The following is a 20,659-nucleotide window of genomic DNA, read 5'->3' as shown; positions in this document are numbered from 1 at the left end:
CACATGATTTTCGACTTCCTTTAATGCCAAAAATTAAAATCAGAAAAAAAAAAATTAAAACCAGCCCCCATAAGTTGCTATGGCCAAAAAAAAAAGGGAAGGGAATAAAACCACCTGGTGGAGGAGAGTCTAAATTTATCTGGGTTCATCTCGAGCTAGAAGATTGAACAGTGTGTTGCCAGGGCCAGATCATGGCTGCAGGGCCACTGGCATAGGTTAGGAATTAAACCTTGCACATAAGTACAAGCTCTCATTCCAAGGCAAAAAGTAATTGCCTCCTCTTTTTAGCCCTTGTGCCACGCGAGGCAGGCTGGCGAGCAAATGGAAACATTTATCTGCTTCATGAAGTTTTGCCTGGTCATTTACCTGGATAGAATGGAAAGACACAGATAGTACTTTATAGTCCATCATCGGCAACCCTCGTTTCATTTTATTGTGGCATCTTAATGCCTGCCCCCCGCAGAAGAGCTGGGCGTGTGTCTACGTCCTTAAATAAACTTTCTAAGTTGGTGTTTCCTTTGAACAAAGATCCTTAGAGACGTCTCTCTTGAAGAGTGAGCCAAAAGGCAGCGGCTTTCACCTGGAGCGTCATTGTTCTTACCCAGCGCTGAGGGCCAGGCGGAAACACGTCTTGAGTGCCTACTTTGTGCCAGGCTCAGTGCTAAGCACTAGTGACAACGAAGAGGATCCTGTGAAAGTCTGTGCCCTGCAGAAGGAAGCCGAGGCACAAGCAGGTGATGCAACACAAGGGAAGTCCCTATGGAGTCTAGACAAAATAGACACGTCGCCAGCAAAGGGGGTCGGGAAGGGCTTCAAGGGGAAGGAAAAGGGGGATGGGGGAGGGGCGCTGCAGCCACTAGCAGAGGAGACAGATGGATGCCGAGGCCTTCCAGTGGGGAGAGGCGCAGAGGCTAGGATGGCTGCACTGGCACTGCGGAGTGCAGGAGGGGGCAAACATCTAAGACAGAACGTGTACATGTAAGCATTAAACTGAAGTCATAAAGGCTCCAGGGAGCCCCTGCACTGGGTTGAGGAAGGCAATGGTCACCTGTGCCTCAGGAATGTGTCCCGTGTGTGGAGGATAGATTGAAGGAGGCGGCTGGAGGCAGAGACCAAATAGGCCAATGCAAGATGCATGCAAGAATGGCTGTGGGTCCAGGGTGGCAAGGTGGCTTAGTAGATTGAGAGTCAGGCCTAAATAGGGGAGGCCCCAGGTTCAAATGTGACCTGACACTTCCTAGATGTGTGGCCCTGGAGAAGTCACTGAACCCCCGATTGCTGAGCTTTCCTGCTCTTCTGCCTTGGAAGGGAAGGGTTTAAAAGCCAACAGCCACGTGGGGAGTGAGTGAAAGGAGGCCAGTATTGGCAGCTGGGATGGAGAAGGGTAGTGCCATCAGCAGCTATGGAGGAGTCCGGCCTCATTTGAACCCAGTCCCAGGGCCATGGCTAAGAGGCTGAGCCCTCCCCATTGCTTACTGTAAACCTTAAAATTTCTTAGACTTATGAATGTTGGAAATTTCCCCATTGGGAAATTTCATACTTGAAAAATTTCCTACTGATAGTAAGAACTCTATTGGAATGTGAAACTCCTTGGCATGGGAGGATCCTTCTCCTCCCTACTTAAGACTACTTTAGGACAGAAACCTTTTGCTAAACAATGGAAAGGGCTTTGACCTATACTTAAGCATAGAACAGGAAGTTCTTTGAGTCATGATTGATTTTAGAATTGATACAATAGAGATACTTGGAATGACAGAACCAGGTCTTGGAAACTACAATCTCCACCCTACTCAGAGTAACAGGATTTAGGAAGGGCTGCAGCAGAGGGGGTATTTAAGCCCTATTCCCTTCTCTCCTCTCTCCCCCCCCCCTCCTCTCTTCTCTATCTCTATCTCTAATACCTTTCTTCCTCCTGTTTGTAATTAAAAACTCCATAAAAGGTTGACTGCTGACTTGAATTTTCATTTAGGAATTACATAGCTGAATTCCTTGGCGACCTTAAATTAACATATATCAGTCTTTTAAAGTGATTTCCATATCACATTATGGGGGGTGGGAGTGCCAGTAAATAAGAGCGCCAGGCCTGGAGTTGGGAGGATCTGGATTCAAATATAGCATCAGACACTTCCTAACTGTGACCCTGGCCAAGTCACACGATCCTGTTTGCCTCAGTTTCCTCACCTGTAAAATGAGTTGGAGAAGGAAATGATAAACCACTTCAGTATCTTTACAAAGAACCCTGCCCCCCCCATGGGGTCATGAAGTCAGACATGACTGAAATGACTGAAGAATGACAATTTCTTATCATCAAGCTATGCTGTGAACACCCGGTTCAATAAAAACTGTAAAACTATAAAGCTGCCCTATTCTCCCCTCAATTTACCCTTCCTTCCTAGGAAAAGCCTCGCTTGAGAGACTAATAAAACCTGCAGGTCTCCTCAAGGTTGCCTTTCCTAGCTGGAATTGTGAGGGTTTAATGGTTCATGCTAAGCACTGGGCCATTGTGTCCTGGGAAGACATCAAAGGGTGAAGGGAGTGCAGCCCAGTTGCTGTAAAGAAGGTATCTAGGAGGCGGGCGGGGGATGCAGCCTGGAGTCAGAAAGACTCCTCTTCGGGGGCTCAAATCTGGCCTCAGATGCTAGCTGGGTGACCTGGACAAGTCACTTAACCCTGTTTGCCTAAAAGCAAGAGGGGAGGAGAGAGAGGAAGAGAGGAGCCAGAATGAGTGAAAAGGGGGGGTGGCAGGGAGGGAGGGACAGAATTCGGTTATAGACAATCAAGAGGATACTGACTCCAGTGGCTGTGCTCCCCCTCCCCTTCCCCGGGCTCTTGCTGCCCCTGTGGATCACCCTCTTTCCTTTCTAAATTTTCACACCTTGGTCTCTCCAGGCTCCTCTCCTATGAGCCTGCTGATAGGGAGTCTTGTTTGGCGGAGCTTCATCCAGGGAATGGCCTTTCCCGGAGGGTGTCTCAAGGTTCTGCCCCAGACCTTCTCTTCGCCATAACGGGGGTCTTTATCTTTTTGGTATGGAGGACTCTTGGAAATCTGGTGAAGGCTTCTCAGAATAATGATTTTAAGTGTATAAAACAAGGACACAAACCAAACTGTATAGAACTATAATCATCAAAATAGCTTAAAAAACACATTCAGGGATACCAGGCGGCCTGCCCTATCCGCTCTCTGGTGTAGAGGCTCAGTGAGCATTTCTACCCAGAGTTCCACCTTTCTTCTCTGCGTCCAGGTGTGTGCAATCCCCTCCCTTCCCCACTTTTCCAAACTAACTGCTAGTCTGTTAGAAATCTGGAGCTAGGCGAGATGCTGACACCGTAACCTCACCGTGTCTGACATCTCTTCTGAAAGCCTCCCGTGTGAACCCTTCTCTCACCATGGGGGTACAACGTCCTCCCGGGCGCCCCCCCAAATCCAATAGGAAATTCCTGTTTGGTTTTTCCAAGCCCTCCACGAGGGGCCCCTCTCTTCCCCTTACATTTTACTATGCCTCCCCCTCCCCCCCCCCAACACTCCTGTTGGCCACCCTCCTGGGCTCTGCCCTCAAACGTCCTGGTTCCATTAGGGCCTTGCTACTGCCTTTTCAAATGCCTAGAACACTCCTTTTTCTACTGACTTCCTTCAGGATTCCACCGACATCCAACTTTCTGCAAGAAGTCTTTTCTTTCGGGCTCCTCTTACCTTGGAGTCCACTCCTATTTACTGTGTGGCCATGTTTACAGCCTCCGACTCTCTGTCCACAATTCCCTACATTTATATCCCTCAGTGAAACGACAAACTGTGCTTCTACCTTTATCCTTCGAATACCATCCACAGGACCATTTGTAAAACTTCTGGTTTAATAATAAATTAAAAATATTGGATTCTTAATTTAAGCAACTAATATCAACTTGTTATTACAATGAAACTTCAATTATCTTTGCAGTCAGAATGTTCTGACGAATAAATACTTATTGGTAAGGAAAACCCTGTTGTAACGTGCTTCAAAATTCGACAACTGAAACTAGATGGTTTAAAAACAACCATAATCACTTCTGAAGCAGAATGGATACATGTGCCAAAGAAATACGATTGATAAGCAATGAAGGCTTCTCAAAATGAATATTGAGAACTTATACCAATAAGAGTTACATGTAAAAAGAGACTGATTTAACAGGTCTCAATCAACAGCATTATGTAAAATAAAAAGCATGGAACATTTACTTCATTTATGAAAAACATAAATAGATAAAAATACAATTATTTTAATGCAAAGAATTATTTCTCCACTGAGTAAACAAATACATCATTACAAATACTTAAAGGATCTTGAAAACAAGAAGTTTTTTTCCCTATTTTACATGTTATAGTTCAAATGACAAAAAGATATGTACAAATTGTATAAATCTTTACAAAATAGAATTTGAAGTTAAGGATGTTATATGTACTTCCTGCCCTTTTTGTCTTTGTCACCTTAAGCTTTTCTGGTAAAATTATAGTTTTATTTTTGTCTTACCAGCAATCTTAAGTCTTCCATTTCAATTTGAGAAATATTTCCCCATTCTATCACTCTTTAGGACATGGTCTTTTTTTTAGTTAAACTGTGTTCTCTTGAACCACTGAATTTTCTGCTGGTGGGTCCATCAATAATATTTATATTAGTCAAGTTATTTACTTAATTTTATTCAGATGAGTTAGGCAAAAGGGCTTGTGTATTTATCAGTGCTAGTTCTTCATCTGCTATCAAATCATTTTCTGCCATAGTTGTTCCACTTAATGTTTTTATTGTCATTTGAGGAGAGTTTGATGTGTTTTTCTTTACAGGAACGTTATATTTGTTGCCACAACTCCGTGGTGGCTGAAATGCTTTCTGTGCAGCTGGAGAAACAAATGTACGGATTGGGCTAATCGGTGGCGGTAAAGGCAATCTACTGAGGAAATCCAATGATCTTCTCTTCTTGCAGATTTTGGGGTCATCCATTTTTCTGTCTCCTCTACAATCTGATGTTGGGCTTATTTTGACTGAGCTAATAGTAGCACCAGAATTCCCTTCAGAACAGTGATGATTTGGTTCTCTATGAAAAGGGGATATCTAATGGAAGACAAAAATCCATCAAAGAATGAATATACAGTAGATAAAACAAATGCTTTAATTACATGTCAGATTATTTGATAACAGTAAATATACAGCAATTTTTCCTCTTTCAGAGGGAAATATTTTAGTCCAAAGGAGTTTTAAAATAACAGAAGAATAAAGGACAAAGGAAGAGAGGAAAAAGGTGAAATTTTACAATTTAAATAAAGACAATAGACTAACAAAAAATAATAAAGACAGGTATATTTAAACAACCATAACACTGTCTTAAATTTTAATTTTAGAAACACCTATTGCAATGTAAAACTGCAAAATAAAATTATAGTATATACAGTAAGGGATGCTACTCAATAAAAAGATGAAGATGATAAAGCCATTCCTTAAAATAACAGAGCTGGGAGGAACCTAAAATAAGAGGGTCCAAACAAGCATAAACTGACTGTATATCATCCTTAGCAAGTTCTCACCTCTATCTCAGGGCCTTTAGTGATAAGTAACTTACCACTTCCCAAGGCAGGCTTTTTAAAAATTTAGCTCACTTTCATTGTTATGAAATTTCCATATACTCAAAAATCTACTGCTACTAACTTTTACCTTTTAATTCTCATTTTTTCAATTGAAGCCAGGCAGAATTATCTATAGATTCTTTTCTAAAGAGCAACCTTTCAAATAGTTCAACATAATTATTCTTCTCCCCACCCCACCTCTCCCTCATTAACATTTACTTCTTCAAGAATATCTCTAGGTCCTTTAATAGGATACTTTTGAATCCTTTCACCATGCTAGCGCCACTCTCCTCTCCTGACTTTTGGGGAAAACAAAAATCAGGTTGAAAACCAAGCAAAAACCATGACCTAGCAAGGGCTGAAAATAAAGTCCACTTCTATTAATGTCACCTAAGATGTAATGATTATCTTCAGCTCTTGGGTCACAAGGCTGATTCATAATGAACTCAAAGTCAAATAAGATCTTTAGATCTTTTTCACCTTACTTGACGTTTTGACTACAACTGCTCCATCTTTGCACTGTTGAATTTTTTATGTAAAAAAAAGGACTGTGTCCATAAACCTACTAAATGTCACCACATGCCGTCTAATTTAAGATTCTAGTTACAATATTTTTGCATCCCAGTCAGTCTTTGGAATCTGTGAAACATTAGCTACCCCACTTCTAGTTTCATTTCATCTGCAAATTTGACAAGCACGTCCAATGTAATATGCTCAAAAGAACCTCTGACACTCAGGAGACACCTGCCCTCCACCCCCACCAAATCAGTCCATTCAAAAACATTCTGTGGGCATGGCAAGTCAACCAATTAACAAACTTCTAAGCCCACTGAAATGGGCTGACTTGTTTGCACCTCTTCATCTTGTTAAAGTACAAAGAATACTTTAAGAGATTCTGCCCAATGCCTTGCTGACACCCAGGTATCATCCCAGAAGTAAGAAGAGCTCAGCATTCCACTCCACATCATCTTAAAGCTAGCTTGTAAAAAGCTTTGCATAGCTTGCCTTTAATCCTCCCACGAGTCTTGTGCATTTGGTACTATTATTATCCCCACTTTGTAGATGAGGAAACAGGCTGGGAGAGGTGAAGCAGCTCAATGGCTACTGATGACTTTAGGCGAGATCTGAATGAGGCCTCACTGTCTTCGAGGCTGGCACTCTGTCCACTCCCCCTCCTGGCACTTCACCGCCCAGACAGTATAGTAATCGAATTAAAAATAATTTCAATGATTCCAAGATTGTAACATGCCATTTCCACAATGAAATGGAAGGTCCTTGAAGGGAAGGAACTGTTTTGTCGGCCTTTCTGTCCTCAGCACCTCGCAGAATCCCTGGCACATATGGGGCTCTGAGCAAATGCTGAACTGGGAGGCTGAACCCTGGGATTAGGGGCTCATTTTACAAGACCAGATTCCATCATGTTTTCGTGGCTGTGATGCTAACCAGTAAAATACCTCAAATTCCAAATTTTCTTTCCCTGATGACTAGCATTGATAATTCCTCCTAAAATGACACTGCAATAAATGTGGACATATATATGAAACATCACATGTTCACTTTACACATGCTCTGACAGTCGTACCAACTTACCATAGGGCCCAGGCCAAGTTTTGCTTGAGGAGAAGGTGAATCTAAATTATATTCTCTGACTGCATTAGGTTGTTTGGAATTATGTGTGTCGAGCAGATGACTAAGTTTTTTTTCTGCACCATCGCAAAACAGGTCAATATTCTAAAAATTTTAAAAACATTGTGAAAAAGAAACCCACAAAAACAGATTTATAAATTTAGAGAAGAATCTTAGAAGTGATCTATCTAAGTCCAACCTCTTCACAATCTATGTTTCATGGTATGTTTAGTAACTAGGATCAAAGGATAACACGAGAAAGAGTAATGGCAGTGCTAAAACATACTAGAGTTTGAACACTTAACAAGGTCTGCCCCCAGCATAGGCCAACGTGTGACAGATTCTCCACACAAACAAAAGAGGTACGGGAGGGAAAGAGCCAGACAAAAATCTGCCTATTATTTCTTCAGCTAAATGGTAGAGACCTACCTTCCTTCATTTACATAATATAAAAAATTTGGCATATAATTCTTTAAATAGGTGGCACTCTTAATGCCTTTCAAAATTTGATTTGCACAAAAATTTCATTAACAAACATGTCATTTGGTCTTTTCAAAACTACATTATTAGCCCATTAACTGTAGGTTCTTCATTGGCTATCAGTTCATACAATGCCAGATTTTTAAAGATTTTAGCAAAATATGCTCCTACTCTTACTATTATAGGGTCCAGTGAGAATACTTTCCCCATTCTATGGAGAATGACATATCAGAGTCTTGGCAAATGTAAAAATGGAGATTTGAATCCAGGACTTCAATCCCCAGAAGTCCTTGCTCCACTTCCCCAGAATGCTTTGTAATATCACTGAATTCTCCCCTGGGCCAAGATCAAGATGGGGTATTTAACCTGATTGGAAAGGGTTTTGGCTCTCTCTTTTCTTTCCTGTTTCCGCTTGCAAGCAGACGCGGCTCTTTTTTCATAATGTAGGTGAGGTTGTGTCTAGGCCTCTCTGGGCATAGACACGTGCTTTCTTATTCTGTAATTTTCTTTAATCCTTAACTTTTAATAAACCTCTAAAAATATAATGCTCCTTGCAGAGAGAAACTAATTTTCTACCTGCCTCAGTTTCCCCAAATTTTAATCTTTACATAAGCAGCACAAAATCTTGGAGGTGAATCTCAAACATCATAAACATAGTTTATATTTAGTCTTCGACAACTCATAGCTAACTAGGCACCACTGTGATGGCTGAACTGAATTCAACCCCAGATGGCTCTTTAGCTACCGAGTTCTTCTGAATTTCTGGTACTAAGCTTATAGTTCTCACTGGCTTGCATCTCTTGTTTTCCTTCCTATGCTTTTCCTTACCTGGGTCAAGCAATGTAAAGGCCACCTTCTTCCTTAGCACCACTTTATGTCTGAGTGAACCTGAACATCTAACGTTCACGCACACAAAAATTAGTGTCTTGCTATTTTTGCTGCTTTAAGAAACAATTTTACCTCAACAGAATTTTTCAGCTTGTTGAATCTCTCTTGAAAATGACTTTGCTTTGGACTGGCAGAAAACACAGAAAATTCTCCAGCAAATAACATGGGAATTCCTGCTCTGGACTCTGTTTTCCATTGAAGGTTGCTTGCAGCTATCAATGTATGCAGTTTAATAACATCTTCATTAAGATCTATCCAAAACTTTACTGCTAATAAATTGTAGTATTCATCTGACAAGTAGACCAATGGTGCAACACCTGGATTATTTTTTTAAAAAGAAAGAATAAATATATTTACTCGTTTTGCAGGAGACAAATTCAAAACTGCAAGTTTGGGCACATTACAAAGGCAAAACAACAACAAAAAACCTGAAGTGAATTAGTTTGGACAAATTTCAGGAGTCTCTTAATGATCTGTCCCCAATAAGTGACTACAAGTTCTGCATCAATCAAGGTCAGAGACATTGTAACTGTAATAGTATTAATGGACTAATATTTTATACCACTTTAAGCTTTGCAAGCAACTAAGCACATCTCAGTTGATCCTTGGCCCTTAAGTGGGTGCTATTAATATGTCCCTATTATTATATGTGCCATAACTGACTTGCTCAGGATCACACAGCTAGGAAATGTCTAAGGCCACATTTGAACCCAGGGCCTTCTGTTCTTAGATCGGGCTCTCTAACCACTGACTAACCACAGCAGTCACCTAGCTGCCCCCCAAATTATTCTTAAACGTTCTAATGACAGGAAGCCTGGCATAGTAGAAACGCTCTATCTGCAGCCAGTCCAGAGATCTCTGGATTTGAATCCTCCTTCTCTGCCACTTGGAAGGGAAGTATGACATCACAGGCCAGAGACAGTCTCTGAGAGTCAAATGCTTTATCTTTAAGATAAGGATTATGAGACATCAACCAAGGCAATGGACACAGAGCACTTTGTCCATCTTAAAAGTAGGAGAGGTTTATTTTTCTTATTAAGATTAGCTTCTCAGGCTACTCAGCTTGGTACAGTACTGAGGCCTGCAATATGTACTAAGAGTTTTCTCCAATCCTCTAAGTAAGCAAAGGGAAGAAATCAAGAAAATTACTGAGTGCCCATCAGTGAAATGTAGAGTTTCAATGGGTTCCTGTTGTGTAAATAATAAATGTTTTTAAAAACAAGAAAATATTTGTCTTGGCAGAGATAGCGAATACATTTAACAATAATACCAAGTTAAGTGATTAAAATATATATAAAATTACTAGCACAACCCAGCAGGGAAGAGATTCAGAAGACACTAATACAAATGCCATAAGGAATACCTGGTTTTTTGGTGACCGAAATCACAACGCCTACTACATCTACCTCAGCACAAAGCGGCCGAAAGGATGGCTCCATGAGCTTGTCGAGTGGCACTGCTTCCCTTGGCTGATAAACTTGGGATAGAGCTTCATGAGAGACCTACAGAAAACAGTTCTTAGACATTCAGCTACCAGACATTTCATAGAAGTATACGTTCTTGCTATTGTAAGAATTAAGAGTTTTGTACCGGCAGCTGCTGATACTGGGTTTTCTTTGTTGCTGTTAATCGGATATGAGCTCTATCAGATTTGCTCTTGGATGGTGAGGTTGCCAGGTTGTAGATTCTGTATCGATTTCCCTCCTTTAACAGGGCATATATATCTGATAATGGACGCCAGATGCTCAATATAACTATTTTAAAAGACAAAGTTTTAAAGTCAAGAATGAAGTGAAAAGAACTTAAATTTTTTAATTTTTCATACTTAATTAATTATGAATGTTTTTCCATGGTTACAACATGATTCATGTTCTTTCCCTTCCCTTCCCCCCACCTCCCCGAAGCTGACAAGCAATTCCATTGGGTTTTACATGTAAAATGAACTAACTTTAACAAAGGAGAATAGACCAATATTTCACACCTTATACCAAGATAGGGTCAAAATGGGTATATGATTTAGCCATAAAGGGAGATACTATAAGTAAATTAGGGGATCACAGAATAGTTTACCTGTCATATCTATGGAGAAGGGAGGAATTTATGACTAAACCAAGAGACAGAGTATTATAAGATGTAAAGTGAATAATTTATCTTATAAATCTTATTAAATGTAATATTAGAGTTATTGGATAGTAATTTTAATCTTACACATGGAATCACACCTATCAGACTGATTCAAAGATGTCAATAAAAAAGTGATAAATGTTGGAGGAAATATGGCAAAATTAGGACACTTAATACATTGTTGGTGGACTTGTGAACTGATCCAACCATTTTGGAGAGCAATTTGGAATTATGCCCAAAGGGCTATAAAATAATGCATACCCTTTGATCCAATATTACCATTACTATGTCTGTATGCCAAAGAGAGAATAAAAAAGGGAAAAGGAACTACTTGTACAAAAATATTTATAGTGGCTCTTTTTGTGGTGGCAAAAAAATGGAAATTGAGGGGATATCCATTGTTTGAGGAATGGCTGAACAAACTGTGGTTTGTGGCGGTGATGGAATACATTGGTACTTAAAAAGCACCATAGATTGTCCTTTAAGAAATGATGAATAGGATGATTTCAAAAAGACCTGGAAAGTCCTACACAAAAGGACAAAACCAAGAAAACATTGTACACAATAACAGCAATATTGAGAAATGATCAACAGTGAAAGACTTAGCTCTTCTCAGCAACACAATAATCCAGGACAATTCTGAGGGACTTAAAAAGCAACTAAATCGTTTGCATGTTCTTAATACAGACCTGAATCTTTTTCGTGTTTCTTATAGTTGACAACTCGTAACTTCCATACTGTAGTTACATCTCTTTTGGCCAATCCGTGTTCCTCAAGTTCAGCAGCTGCTATGGCCTTTCTGAATTCTGCCTGGAGTTGCTCTTGCTTTTTATCATTTAATATCTGCCTGTGATGATTCAGAGTTCTTAATTGCTCTTTGCTGAAACAGCCCTATGACCACAAAGAAAGCTTGTGTTATATACACTTTTTTAAATGTCACTGAAGAAAATATTCTTATTTTTAAAAATCTGTCTTTTTCAACCAGCATAGAAGATGTTGGTTAGAGATGAAAATATGATTAAAATTATTAAGTACATCTTCTTTATAAAGTGGGTAAATCTTAAAGTTAAGTCACTACATGAAATAATAACAATATAATTACTTAGGAAACTAATATTCTATGAAGCCACAAATTGTGATAGTCTTTTAGCATTTAAGCAACTTCCGAATTTGGAACCTGGTACAGGTAAGATCAATCTGTATGGTTTAGGTTTGAATTCTGCCTGTGAGACTTACCTGTGATTTGTAAGTAAATCACAAACACTCAGAGTCATGATTTTCTTATTTGTGAAGTAGGGCTATGCTAGCAACCTCAGAGGTCAAATAAGAAAACTCTGAAGTGTCTTATATAATAGTAACTTATATAATAGTAAATAATAATAAATTAACTTATATAAATAAATTAACTTCTCAAGTATGGTTTAGTGCACTATGATCCTTTTTCACTCTATCCTAACATTGCTTTTCTGAACTATAATTATATTACAATCTTGTGGGAATCCCAACAGCACCTTACTCTAATACAGGACAAAATGTCAACCTTAAGACTTATGAGAAAAAACATGATCCATGTAACTATGGATCCATGTAACTAATTAATTTAATTAAAGAAATAAACTTAATTTTTAAAAAATGTTGACCATAACCACAAATTATGAAAGGTTTTCAAGCACTGATTTAAATATATTGCAGCAAGAGATAATAAAAAATGGGAAAAGACCTGTTTGTACAAAAATATTTATAGCAGTTCTTTTTGTAGTGGCAAAGAGTTGGAAATTGAGGGATGCCTATCAATTGGAGAAGTAGCAATACAATGATCCCAAGAAAATTCTGAACAATTTATGATGAAAAATGCTGTCTCCAAAGAAAGCATCGATTTGCTAAGTTCAAATCAAAGTATCCTTTTACAAAACTTTTTTCTTGAGTTTCATGACAAATATGGAAATTTGTTTTGCATGACTTGCATGTATAATCTATATCAAATTGTTCACCTTCTCAATGGGGGGATAGGAGGAAGAGAATTTAGAACTTGAAATTAAAAAAAAAGTAAATGTTCAAAATTATTTTTACATATAAATGGAAAAATATATTACAAGAAGTGAAGGTTAGAAGTTGCAAAGAAGCAAATATTATACCACAGACCACTACTGCTACTAGTAACAAGCTGGCATTTATATAATACTTTAAAATTTGCAAAAATGCTTAAAAAACATTTCATTTTATCCTCACAAAAACTGTGGGAGGCAGATGCTGAACCATAGCAAAGGTTCTTTCTAGTCTCTTAATTTCATGAAAAATACACAGGCAAATTTTGAGAAGTCTGGCAAGATGTTTTTGATAAGTTTTTAAAATCAAAACAGCTAAAATTATTTTAAATATTTCTGCGAAGCATGTAATAGCTAATTTAGTGAAAATAATACCTTCCCAAGACTAGAGGCAAACTGTTTTCAACAAAGCCAGAATTTATTCTTTCAGCATTTGAAGCATCACACTTTCCACGGTGGGCTCATTTCTTACAAAGAAAAAACCTATGGAGACTGAATATAGGCAAATGAAGTAATACTGCCAATTTACTTGGCAATGAATGAAAGAAAGAACCATTGATTGACAAGTCAAGAAAGGAAGCTGGGCTCCAAACTCTGTTCCACCACTAGCTGTGTGACCATGAGCCGATCACAATTGAGAAAAGCCTCAGTTGTTTCACAACTCATGGTCTGACCAGGAGGAACAGTGAGCTTTTTAGCAACTGATTGGCTATGAAGTATGAAGAGGAGGGAGTCGTTAAGGATTATGCTGAGATTATGAACATAAGAGGACTGAGCGATGATGGTGCTTTGGATAGAAACAAGGAAGATTAGAAGAAGGAAAGGGTTAGGGGCAAGATAATGGGTTTAGTTTTGGACAAATTGGGTTTGAAATGCACATTTAAAAAAATAGAAAAGCATATGGGACCTCAAGTGCGTAAAGACCAATTGGCAATTGGAGAACTGAAACTAGAACTCAGGGAACAAGCTGTGGAGCTGGGGTGGGCAATTGGGAATGGGGAGGGGTGGGTTTGTGCTTGAGTCTATGAGAATTAAATTCAATGGAGCTGATGAGGTTACCAAAAGAGAATGTGGAAGGAGAAGAATTACAGAGCTAAATAGAACCTTAGGGAGTACCATTAGTGGCATGATATGGATGATGAGGCAGCAAAGTCTGAGAAGGGAAGGATACGAACCGAGAGAGGAAGCACCATCAGACCCAGAGAGGAGACAGTATTTAGGAGAAGAAGGGGTGACTGAGAATTCTAACTGCTGGAGAAGAGAGAAGATGGGTTCAAGTACACATGAAGAGAGAGGCTAGCCTAGGCAAGAAAGACTGGGAAGTTTTGATCCAGTAACACCACTACTAGGTCTGTATCTTGGAGAGATTAAAAAAAAAGAGGGGTGGGGGCAGGACCTACTTGTACAAAAATATTTGTAGCAACTCTTTTTGTGATGGGAAAGAATTGGAAACTGAGGGAATGCCCCTTAATGGGGAATAGCTGAATAAATTATAGTATATGATGGTGATGGAATACTATTGTGCTGTAAGGAATCATAAACAGGATGATTTCAGAAAGAGCTATAAATACCTTCATGGACTGATGCAGTTACATGAACAGAATCAGGAGAACACTGTACAGAGTAATAGCAATACTGTGGAATGATCAACTATGAAAGACCTAGCTCCTCTCAGCAATGCAATGACCCAGGACAATTCTGAGGAACTTCAGACAAAGAATGGTATCCACCTTTTGAATCAGGATGGGAGAGAAGTAGGGGAAAGCTTGGGGGAGAGAATAAAAACTTCCTTGCTGCAGTAAGGACCAGGTGAGGTTGAATAACATGAATTTTAATATACCTAGTCAGCATAGGAATGAACCTTCTCCCAGCTATGTGGAGTAGCTAGAGCAGAAGTGGAAGAAGAAGGTAGTAAGTAGGAATAATCCAGGGCTGAGGTTTAGTGAGATATGAGTGGCAGTAGGATGAGGACAAGGGATCTAAGAACAGAGGTGAGTAGAGAGTTGAAATATCCACCATTAGATTGAGATTAGAGAGGGAGGTAAGGGAATTCAGGGAAGGGTAATGGCAGAAGCAAGTGCTGGGAAGTAGACAGACTGGAGATCTCAGGAAGACCGAAGAGCATACTCAGAATGGGTGAGGTGTTGGAAAGGTAAGGTAGAGGAGGAAGTTATGGTCAGAAAAGAGAAATGACAGTTTCTACTGAGTAAAATTGAATACTTGTGGGTAATATTCAGATCTTGTGTGTGTTTGTCCCTATTTGTGGATAAAGTGAATTAAAGGAGTAGGTCATGGGATTCTGGAAGGCTGAGAAATTGGTGGGGAGAGGGGGGGGGCTCAGAGTTTTCATCTCTGTAAATATTAAGCTACAAAGTAAATATGATTACAAAGGCAAGAGGTGGCGAGGAAGGGAAGATGATGGGGCAGGTATTCCTTGGGAAAAATAGAATGACGTGGGGTACATATGCTACAACCACTATAATTTAGATTGGATGGAAAATTTTGATTGAGTATAGGCCAAAGGAGGAAAGATGAATAAGAGGTAAGTAAAAGCTAAAGCAAATGAAGTTAAGGTGTATATATGTATATATATATATAATATAAAATATAGAGAGTTGCCATTTAGCAGCTCTCCCATCATCTTTAATCCTTGACAGCTAATCCCTGAAATTTAGCTCCTCATTGCTACCTAATTCTAGACATTTTATTATCTTTCAGGAACTCCTTAGGGGGTACCGTATATCCAGTTATTGTTTTAATGAATGAAGGAATGGAGTTGTTGCAGTTTTCTCAAGTGCCCAACATTCCCAACTTGGATGCCAGAGTAACTGGATTTATCATCTAAATCACTCACCTCAACGTAAGCTGGATCTGGTGCATTCTTAACTGCTTCATAAAGGTCTGCACCATCCTGCAAAGCACGAACCTGCTGTCTTGTTAGAATATGTGACTGCCTGTGCTGTGTTGCGCTGTTTTCTTTTAAAAAGATAAAATTAAAATGCCAGAAGTATACATACATTTCTTTGAAACTTTTAAAAATACTGTAAACTAGTGAGACAAGATATACATTGAATATTCCAAAAGTTATATATACAAAACAGAAAGTAATTATATATTAGAATTACAACTACTTCTTTAATGAAACTAATCTGGCCATCTCATTCCCTTGATAGTAACACATTTACTATAAAACAAAAAGGAAAGAATTTATTTGCATAAGTGTACTCAAAATAGCAATGATCTAATGAGATATTCTAAATCAATGAGTTATCCCTGCTATTTTCTCCAATTTGTACAAATTAATCTTATAGGAAAAGGTGAAGTATCAAAATAAACAAAAACAATATGTAGATAGATCTACATATGGAGAAAAAAAATCACCTTCTGCTTGGATTATTCCTAAAGGAATATAAAACAGAAATCAATAATGTGGAGATGAAAAAGCTGTACAAGTAAGAAACGTAAGGAAAAGCTAAAGATACTATATGCTGAAAGACAGAGGAACAGTCATCAAATGGTCTCTCCTAGAGTCCTCCACCCCCTCAGAAGTGAGAGTCTTAAGCTGTAGTTTGCAGGGTGAAAGAGAAAAAGGAAAGGAAGGATCACCCAAAATCTGTGAGGAAAGATCATGAAGTCGAATTCTGTAAAAACTAGTCAGAAGCACCAGGATGCCAAAGCAGCTGAAAAGCTTATTGAAAGAAACTGAAGGAAGAGGAGAAAACTCTTGAAAAGGTGGGAGCTGAGGAAGAATAACAGGAAAAGGCAGAAATCAAAATTCAAAATATATTAAAGTCAAAAGATGACAAAACTGGATAATCACACAAGAAATCAACCATCAGAAGCTACTGACCTGGAAAATAGCATGGGAAGAAAATCTAGTAGTCACTAGGCTCCCAGAGAATGAAGAAACAAAAAACCTGAATATTAAATTTCAAGATAATCCAATAATTACTTATTAAACTACTCTATGCTGAATATTGTGCTAAGAGGACAGGATATTAAGGGAAAAACAAAAAAATAGACCCTGTCTTCAAGGAGTTTACATTCTATTGGGAAAATGCATAGACTGCTGGATGTGGTGATTATTTAGAATTGACAATGATGATGGAAAAAATAAGTAGGGAAGAGAAGGGAATAAACATTTATATAACCTCTACTATGTGCCAAGCACTTTTTTTTTTACTCTTATCCTTTTATCTTAGAACCAATACTGTGTATCAGTTCCAAGACAGAAGAGCAATAAGGGCTAGGCAATGAGGGTTAAGGAACCTGCCCAGGATCACACAGCTGGGGAGAAGTGAGAAATGTCCTCAGGCATGTGTGGAGAGGGGGAAGGGTGCAGCCCCTTTTGGCATATGTGCCATAGGTTTGCCAACACAACTCTATACTATCTTTACTTGGTGATCTCATCAACTCCCATTTATTACCATCTCTATGTGGATGATTCTCAAATCTACCTATCCTGCCCTAACCTTTCTGCTGACTTTCAGTCTTGCATCTGTTGGTGATGGTGATGGTAGTAGTCTCTTGGTAACCGAAGATGACGATTGTCTTTGTGCGTTTTCATCTATGGTGTATAGATGAGTATGCACAAAGACACTTGTGCGTGGAGATTTAAGTGGAAAAGTCGATGCACAGAGACAGTCCCACTCTCTCGGCGCTGGAAGCCTGGGTCCAGTGGCACAAAAAGTCATTACACCTGGAGACTTCCTCAGCTGCATTGGAGTGCTAATAGGTAATATTTAAACCTTACTCTCAATGAAATCAATTCTGAGAGGGAAGAGCATCTAAATCCATTGGGGTCTTGAATTCTATCTTATCCTACAGGGAAAGTGAGAAGGGAAAACAAAGGGGGGTAGGTAGGGAGCAGGGAGTACAAAAAGGGAGGGAAAGAGAGGGGGGAGGGAACTTAAACAGAACCTAAAATTTAACAGAACCTAAAAAACCAAGAAGGGAACAAAAAGGGAGGGGCCAGAAAGGGAAGCATATTAAAGGAGGGGATTAGGGAGATTGATTAAACGTAAACCATTGGTTTAAAAGGATATAGCAAAAGAAGAAAGGACAGAACTAGGAGAGGATATCAAAATGCTGGGGAATACACAAGTGACAATCATAACATTGAATGTGAGTGGGATGAACTCACCCAAAAAACAAAAACAAATAGGAGAGTAGATTAGAATCCAAAATCCTACCATATATTCCCTATAAGAAATACACCTGAGGCAGGTAGACACTCACAAGGTTAGAATAAAAGGTTGGAGTAAAACCTATTGGAACTCAACTGATGGAAAGAAGGCAGGAGTTCCAATCATGATAGCTGACAAAGTCAAAGTAAAAATAGATCTGATTAAAAAGGATAGGGAAGGTAAATACATCCTGATAAAAGGCAGAATAGACAACGAGGAAATATCACTAATCAACATGTATGCACCAAATGGTATAGCATCCAAATTTCCAAAGGAGAAACTAGTGAAATTGAAGGAGGAAATAGATAGTAAAACTATACTAGTGGGAGACATGAACCTACCACTATCAAATTTAGATAAATCAAATCAAAAAATAAATAAGAAAGAGGTAAAAATGTGAATGAAATCTTAGAAAAATTAAGAGCTAATAGATATATGGAGAAAAACAAATAGGGACAAAAAGGAATACACCTTCTTTTCAGTAGCACATGGTACATTCACAAAGATTGACCATGTATTAGGTCATAAAAACACAGCAAACAAATGCAGAAAAGCAGAAATAATAAATGCAACCTTTTCAGATCATAACCCAATTAAAAAATGATCACCAAGGAGAGCCAAATCAAAAATTAACTGGACATTAAATAATATGATTCTTCAAAATAGGTTAGAGAACAAATCATAGAATCAATTAATAATTTCAATATAGAAAATGACAATGATGAGACATCCTTTCTAAATCTATGGGAGGCAGCCAAAGCAGTACTCAGGAGAAAATTTATATCCTTGAGTTCATATATTAACAAATTAGGGAGGGCAGAGGTCAATGAATTGGGCATGCAAATCAAAAAACTTGAAAGCGAATAAATTAAAAATCCCCAGAAGAATAGACTGAATTATAAAGATCCTAAAAATTAAGGGAGAAATTAATAAAAGTGAAACTATCTCCAATTGCCTTTCAGAGAATTCAAACTAGATGTCCAGTAGACAACTTAAATTCCAAAACAGAACTCATTATCTTTTCCCTTAAATCCTTCTCCCATCCAAACTTCTCTAGTACTGTTACCTTTGACTCACTATCTAAGCTGTTGCCAAGACTTATTGATCTTATTTTATTATTCTTGATAGATGTTATTCTTGACTATATCCCCTTCTTTCCTCTGACACTGCCACCACTATAGCAAAGGCTCTCATCACCTCATTCCAGGACTATTGAAATAGCTTGCTGGTGAGTCTGTTAGCCTTAATCAATCCATTAATCTCCTCACTCCAATCCATCCTCCATTCAGCCACCAAAGTGATTTTCCTAAAGCTCAAATCCAACCATGTCACCTCCCAACTCAATAAAACTCTAGTGGCAATTTATTGCCTCTAGAAGCAAATACAAAATGCTTTTCAATCTTTTTATACCCTATACCTGTACTCTTTGATCTAGTGACCCTGGCCTCCTGACTGTCCTACAAACAAGATACTTCTCTTGGTTCTAGGCTTCCCATCTCCTCTTCATCCCAGTGCCTTCCCTCTGTTAATTATTTCCTATTTATCTTTTACAGTTTATATGAATTTGTCTGCTTATTTTCTCCATTTGATTGTATGGTCAGAGACGTATCTTTTGCCTAGCACAGCGTATGGCAAAGAGCAGGCACATAATAAATGTTTACTGACTGAATGACTGACTCTTATGCTTTTCTTCTATTATATGGATGAGCTAGTGCCTTTAAATGTCCAGTAATGGATTTTAATAGGGGTACTTTAAAGTTTAAATTACATGATAGATGATAAGCATGTTGTTATAGACCCCCTCCCAAACAAAAAAACCTGGGAAGATTTTGGCCCAGTTTCTTTTGCCCAACAGGTTTTCTCTTCCTCATCCTTGGTATTCCGTTATTTTTTTGTTTTGCCCCCTTTTGGAACTTGCCCTTCTATTTACACATTTTGCACTTGTAAGCACGAAGGCTAGAACCTAGCTGATTAGTGGCTCCTTGCCTACTACCTGGGGTACCACAGAACCTGCTTCATCTGGGCTTAATCATAGAGCACAGGATGAAGCACAGAGCCAGGAGCTCTGGACCATTATAGTAAAGTTGATAATATTTAGTAAATGCCTTTTGTGTTAAGTGCTAGGCATGGGAAAGCAGGGCAAAAACCAAAACAGAGACAAAAGACAGTCCCTCTTCTAAATGAGCTCCTAGCTTAATGAGAGGGACAAACTGTAAGCAACTATGTACAAGATAAACTGGAGATAAGCAATAAAGGGAAGGAACTAACATTAAGGGGGAATCAGTAAAACTTTCTATAAGAAGGTAGGAAATTTAGCTGGGACCTGCAGAAAGCCACGGAAGCTACAAGGGGAATAGAATTTCAGGCCTAAAGGGCAACTAATAAAAATGCACAGATATGGAAAGAATGTCTTATGTGAAGAACAAGGAGGCCAGTATCATCAGATTGTCAGGTATAAGGAGGGAATCAATGTAAGGTGTAAGAAGACTGAACAGGAAAGAAGGAAACAAGTATTCACCTACTATACACCAGACATTGTACTAAGCATTTAAATATCTCATTTGATCCTCATGGAGGGAGGTGTTATTAACATTCCCATTTACAGTTGGGAGAAACTGAGACAAAAGTTAAATAATGTACATAGGGTCACACAACTAATTAGTCTGTGGCTGGATTTGAACTCTAGTTTTCCAGATTCCAGATTAGAAATCTAACTAGTA

At 38.7% G+C, this 20,659-nt stretch overlaps 1 protein-coding gene across 1 annotated transcript in view; it reads right to left on the bottom strand.

Moving 5' to 3' along the window:
- Positions 1-3,601: 3,601 nt before the first annotated feature.
- BRCA2 (BRCA2 DNA repair associated) overlaps positions 3,602-20,659 on the bottom strand; it is an 83,076-nt gene continuing 66,018 nt past the window's right edge. The window contains exons 21-27 of the mRNA XM_016421873.2: positions 15,608-15,729; positions 11,398-11,599; positions 10,175-10,338; positions 9,948-10,086; positions 8,657-8,901; positions 7,181-7,321; positions 3,602-5,081 (exon numbers count right to left, since the gene is read on the bottom strand). Coding sequence (XP_016277359.2) covers positions 4,671-5,081; positions 7,181-7,321; positions 8,657-8,901; positions 9,948-10,086; positions 10,175-10,338; positions 11,398-11,599; positions 15,608-15,729 — 1,424 coding nt within the window. The 3' untranslated portion in view covers positions 3,602-4,670. The remainder of the gene's footprint in view (positions 5,082-7,180; positions 7,322-8,656; positions 8,902-9,947; positions 10,087-10,174; positions 10,339-11,397; positions 11,600-15,607; positions 15,730-20,659) is intronic.

The sequence above is a fragment of the Monodelphis domestica genome, chromosome 4, assembly GCF_027887165.1.
Source record: "Monodelphis domestica isolate mMonDom1 chromosome 4, mMonDom1.pri, whole genome shotgun sequence".
NCBI classification, from domain to species: Eukaryota; Metazoa; Chordata; class Mammalia; order Didelphimorphia; family Didelphidae; genus Monodelphis; species Monodelphis domestica.
This window is presented reverse-complemented; position numbering and strand designations above follow the sequence as displayed.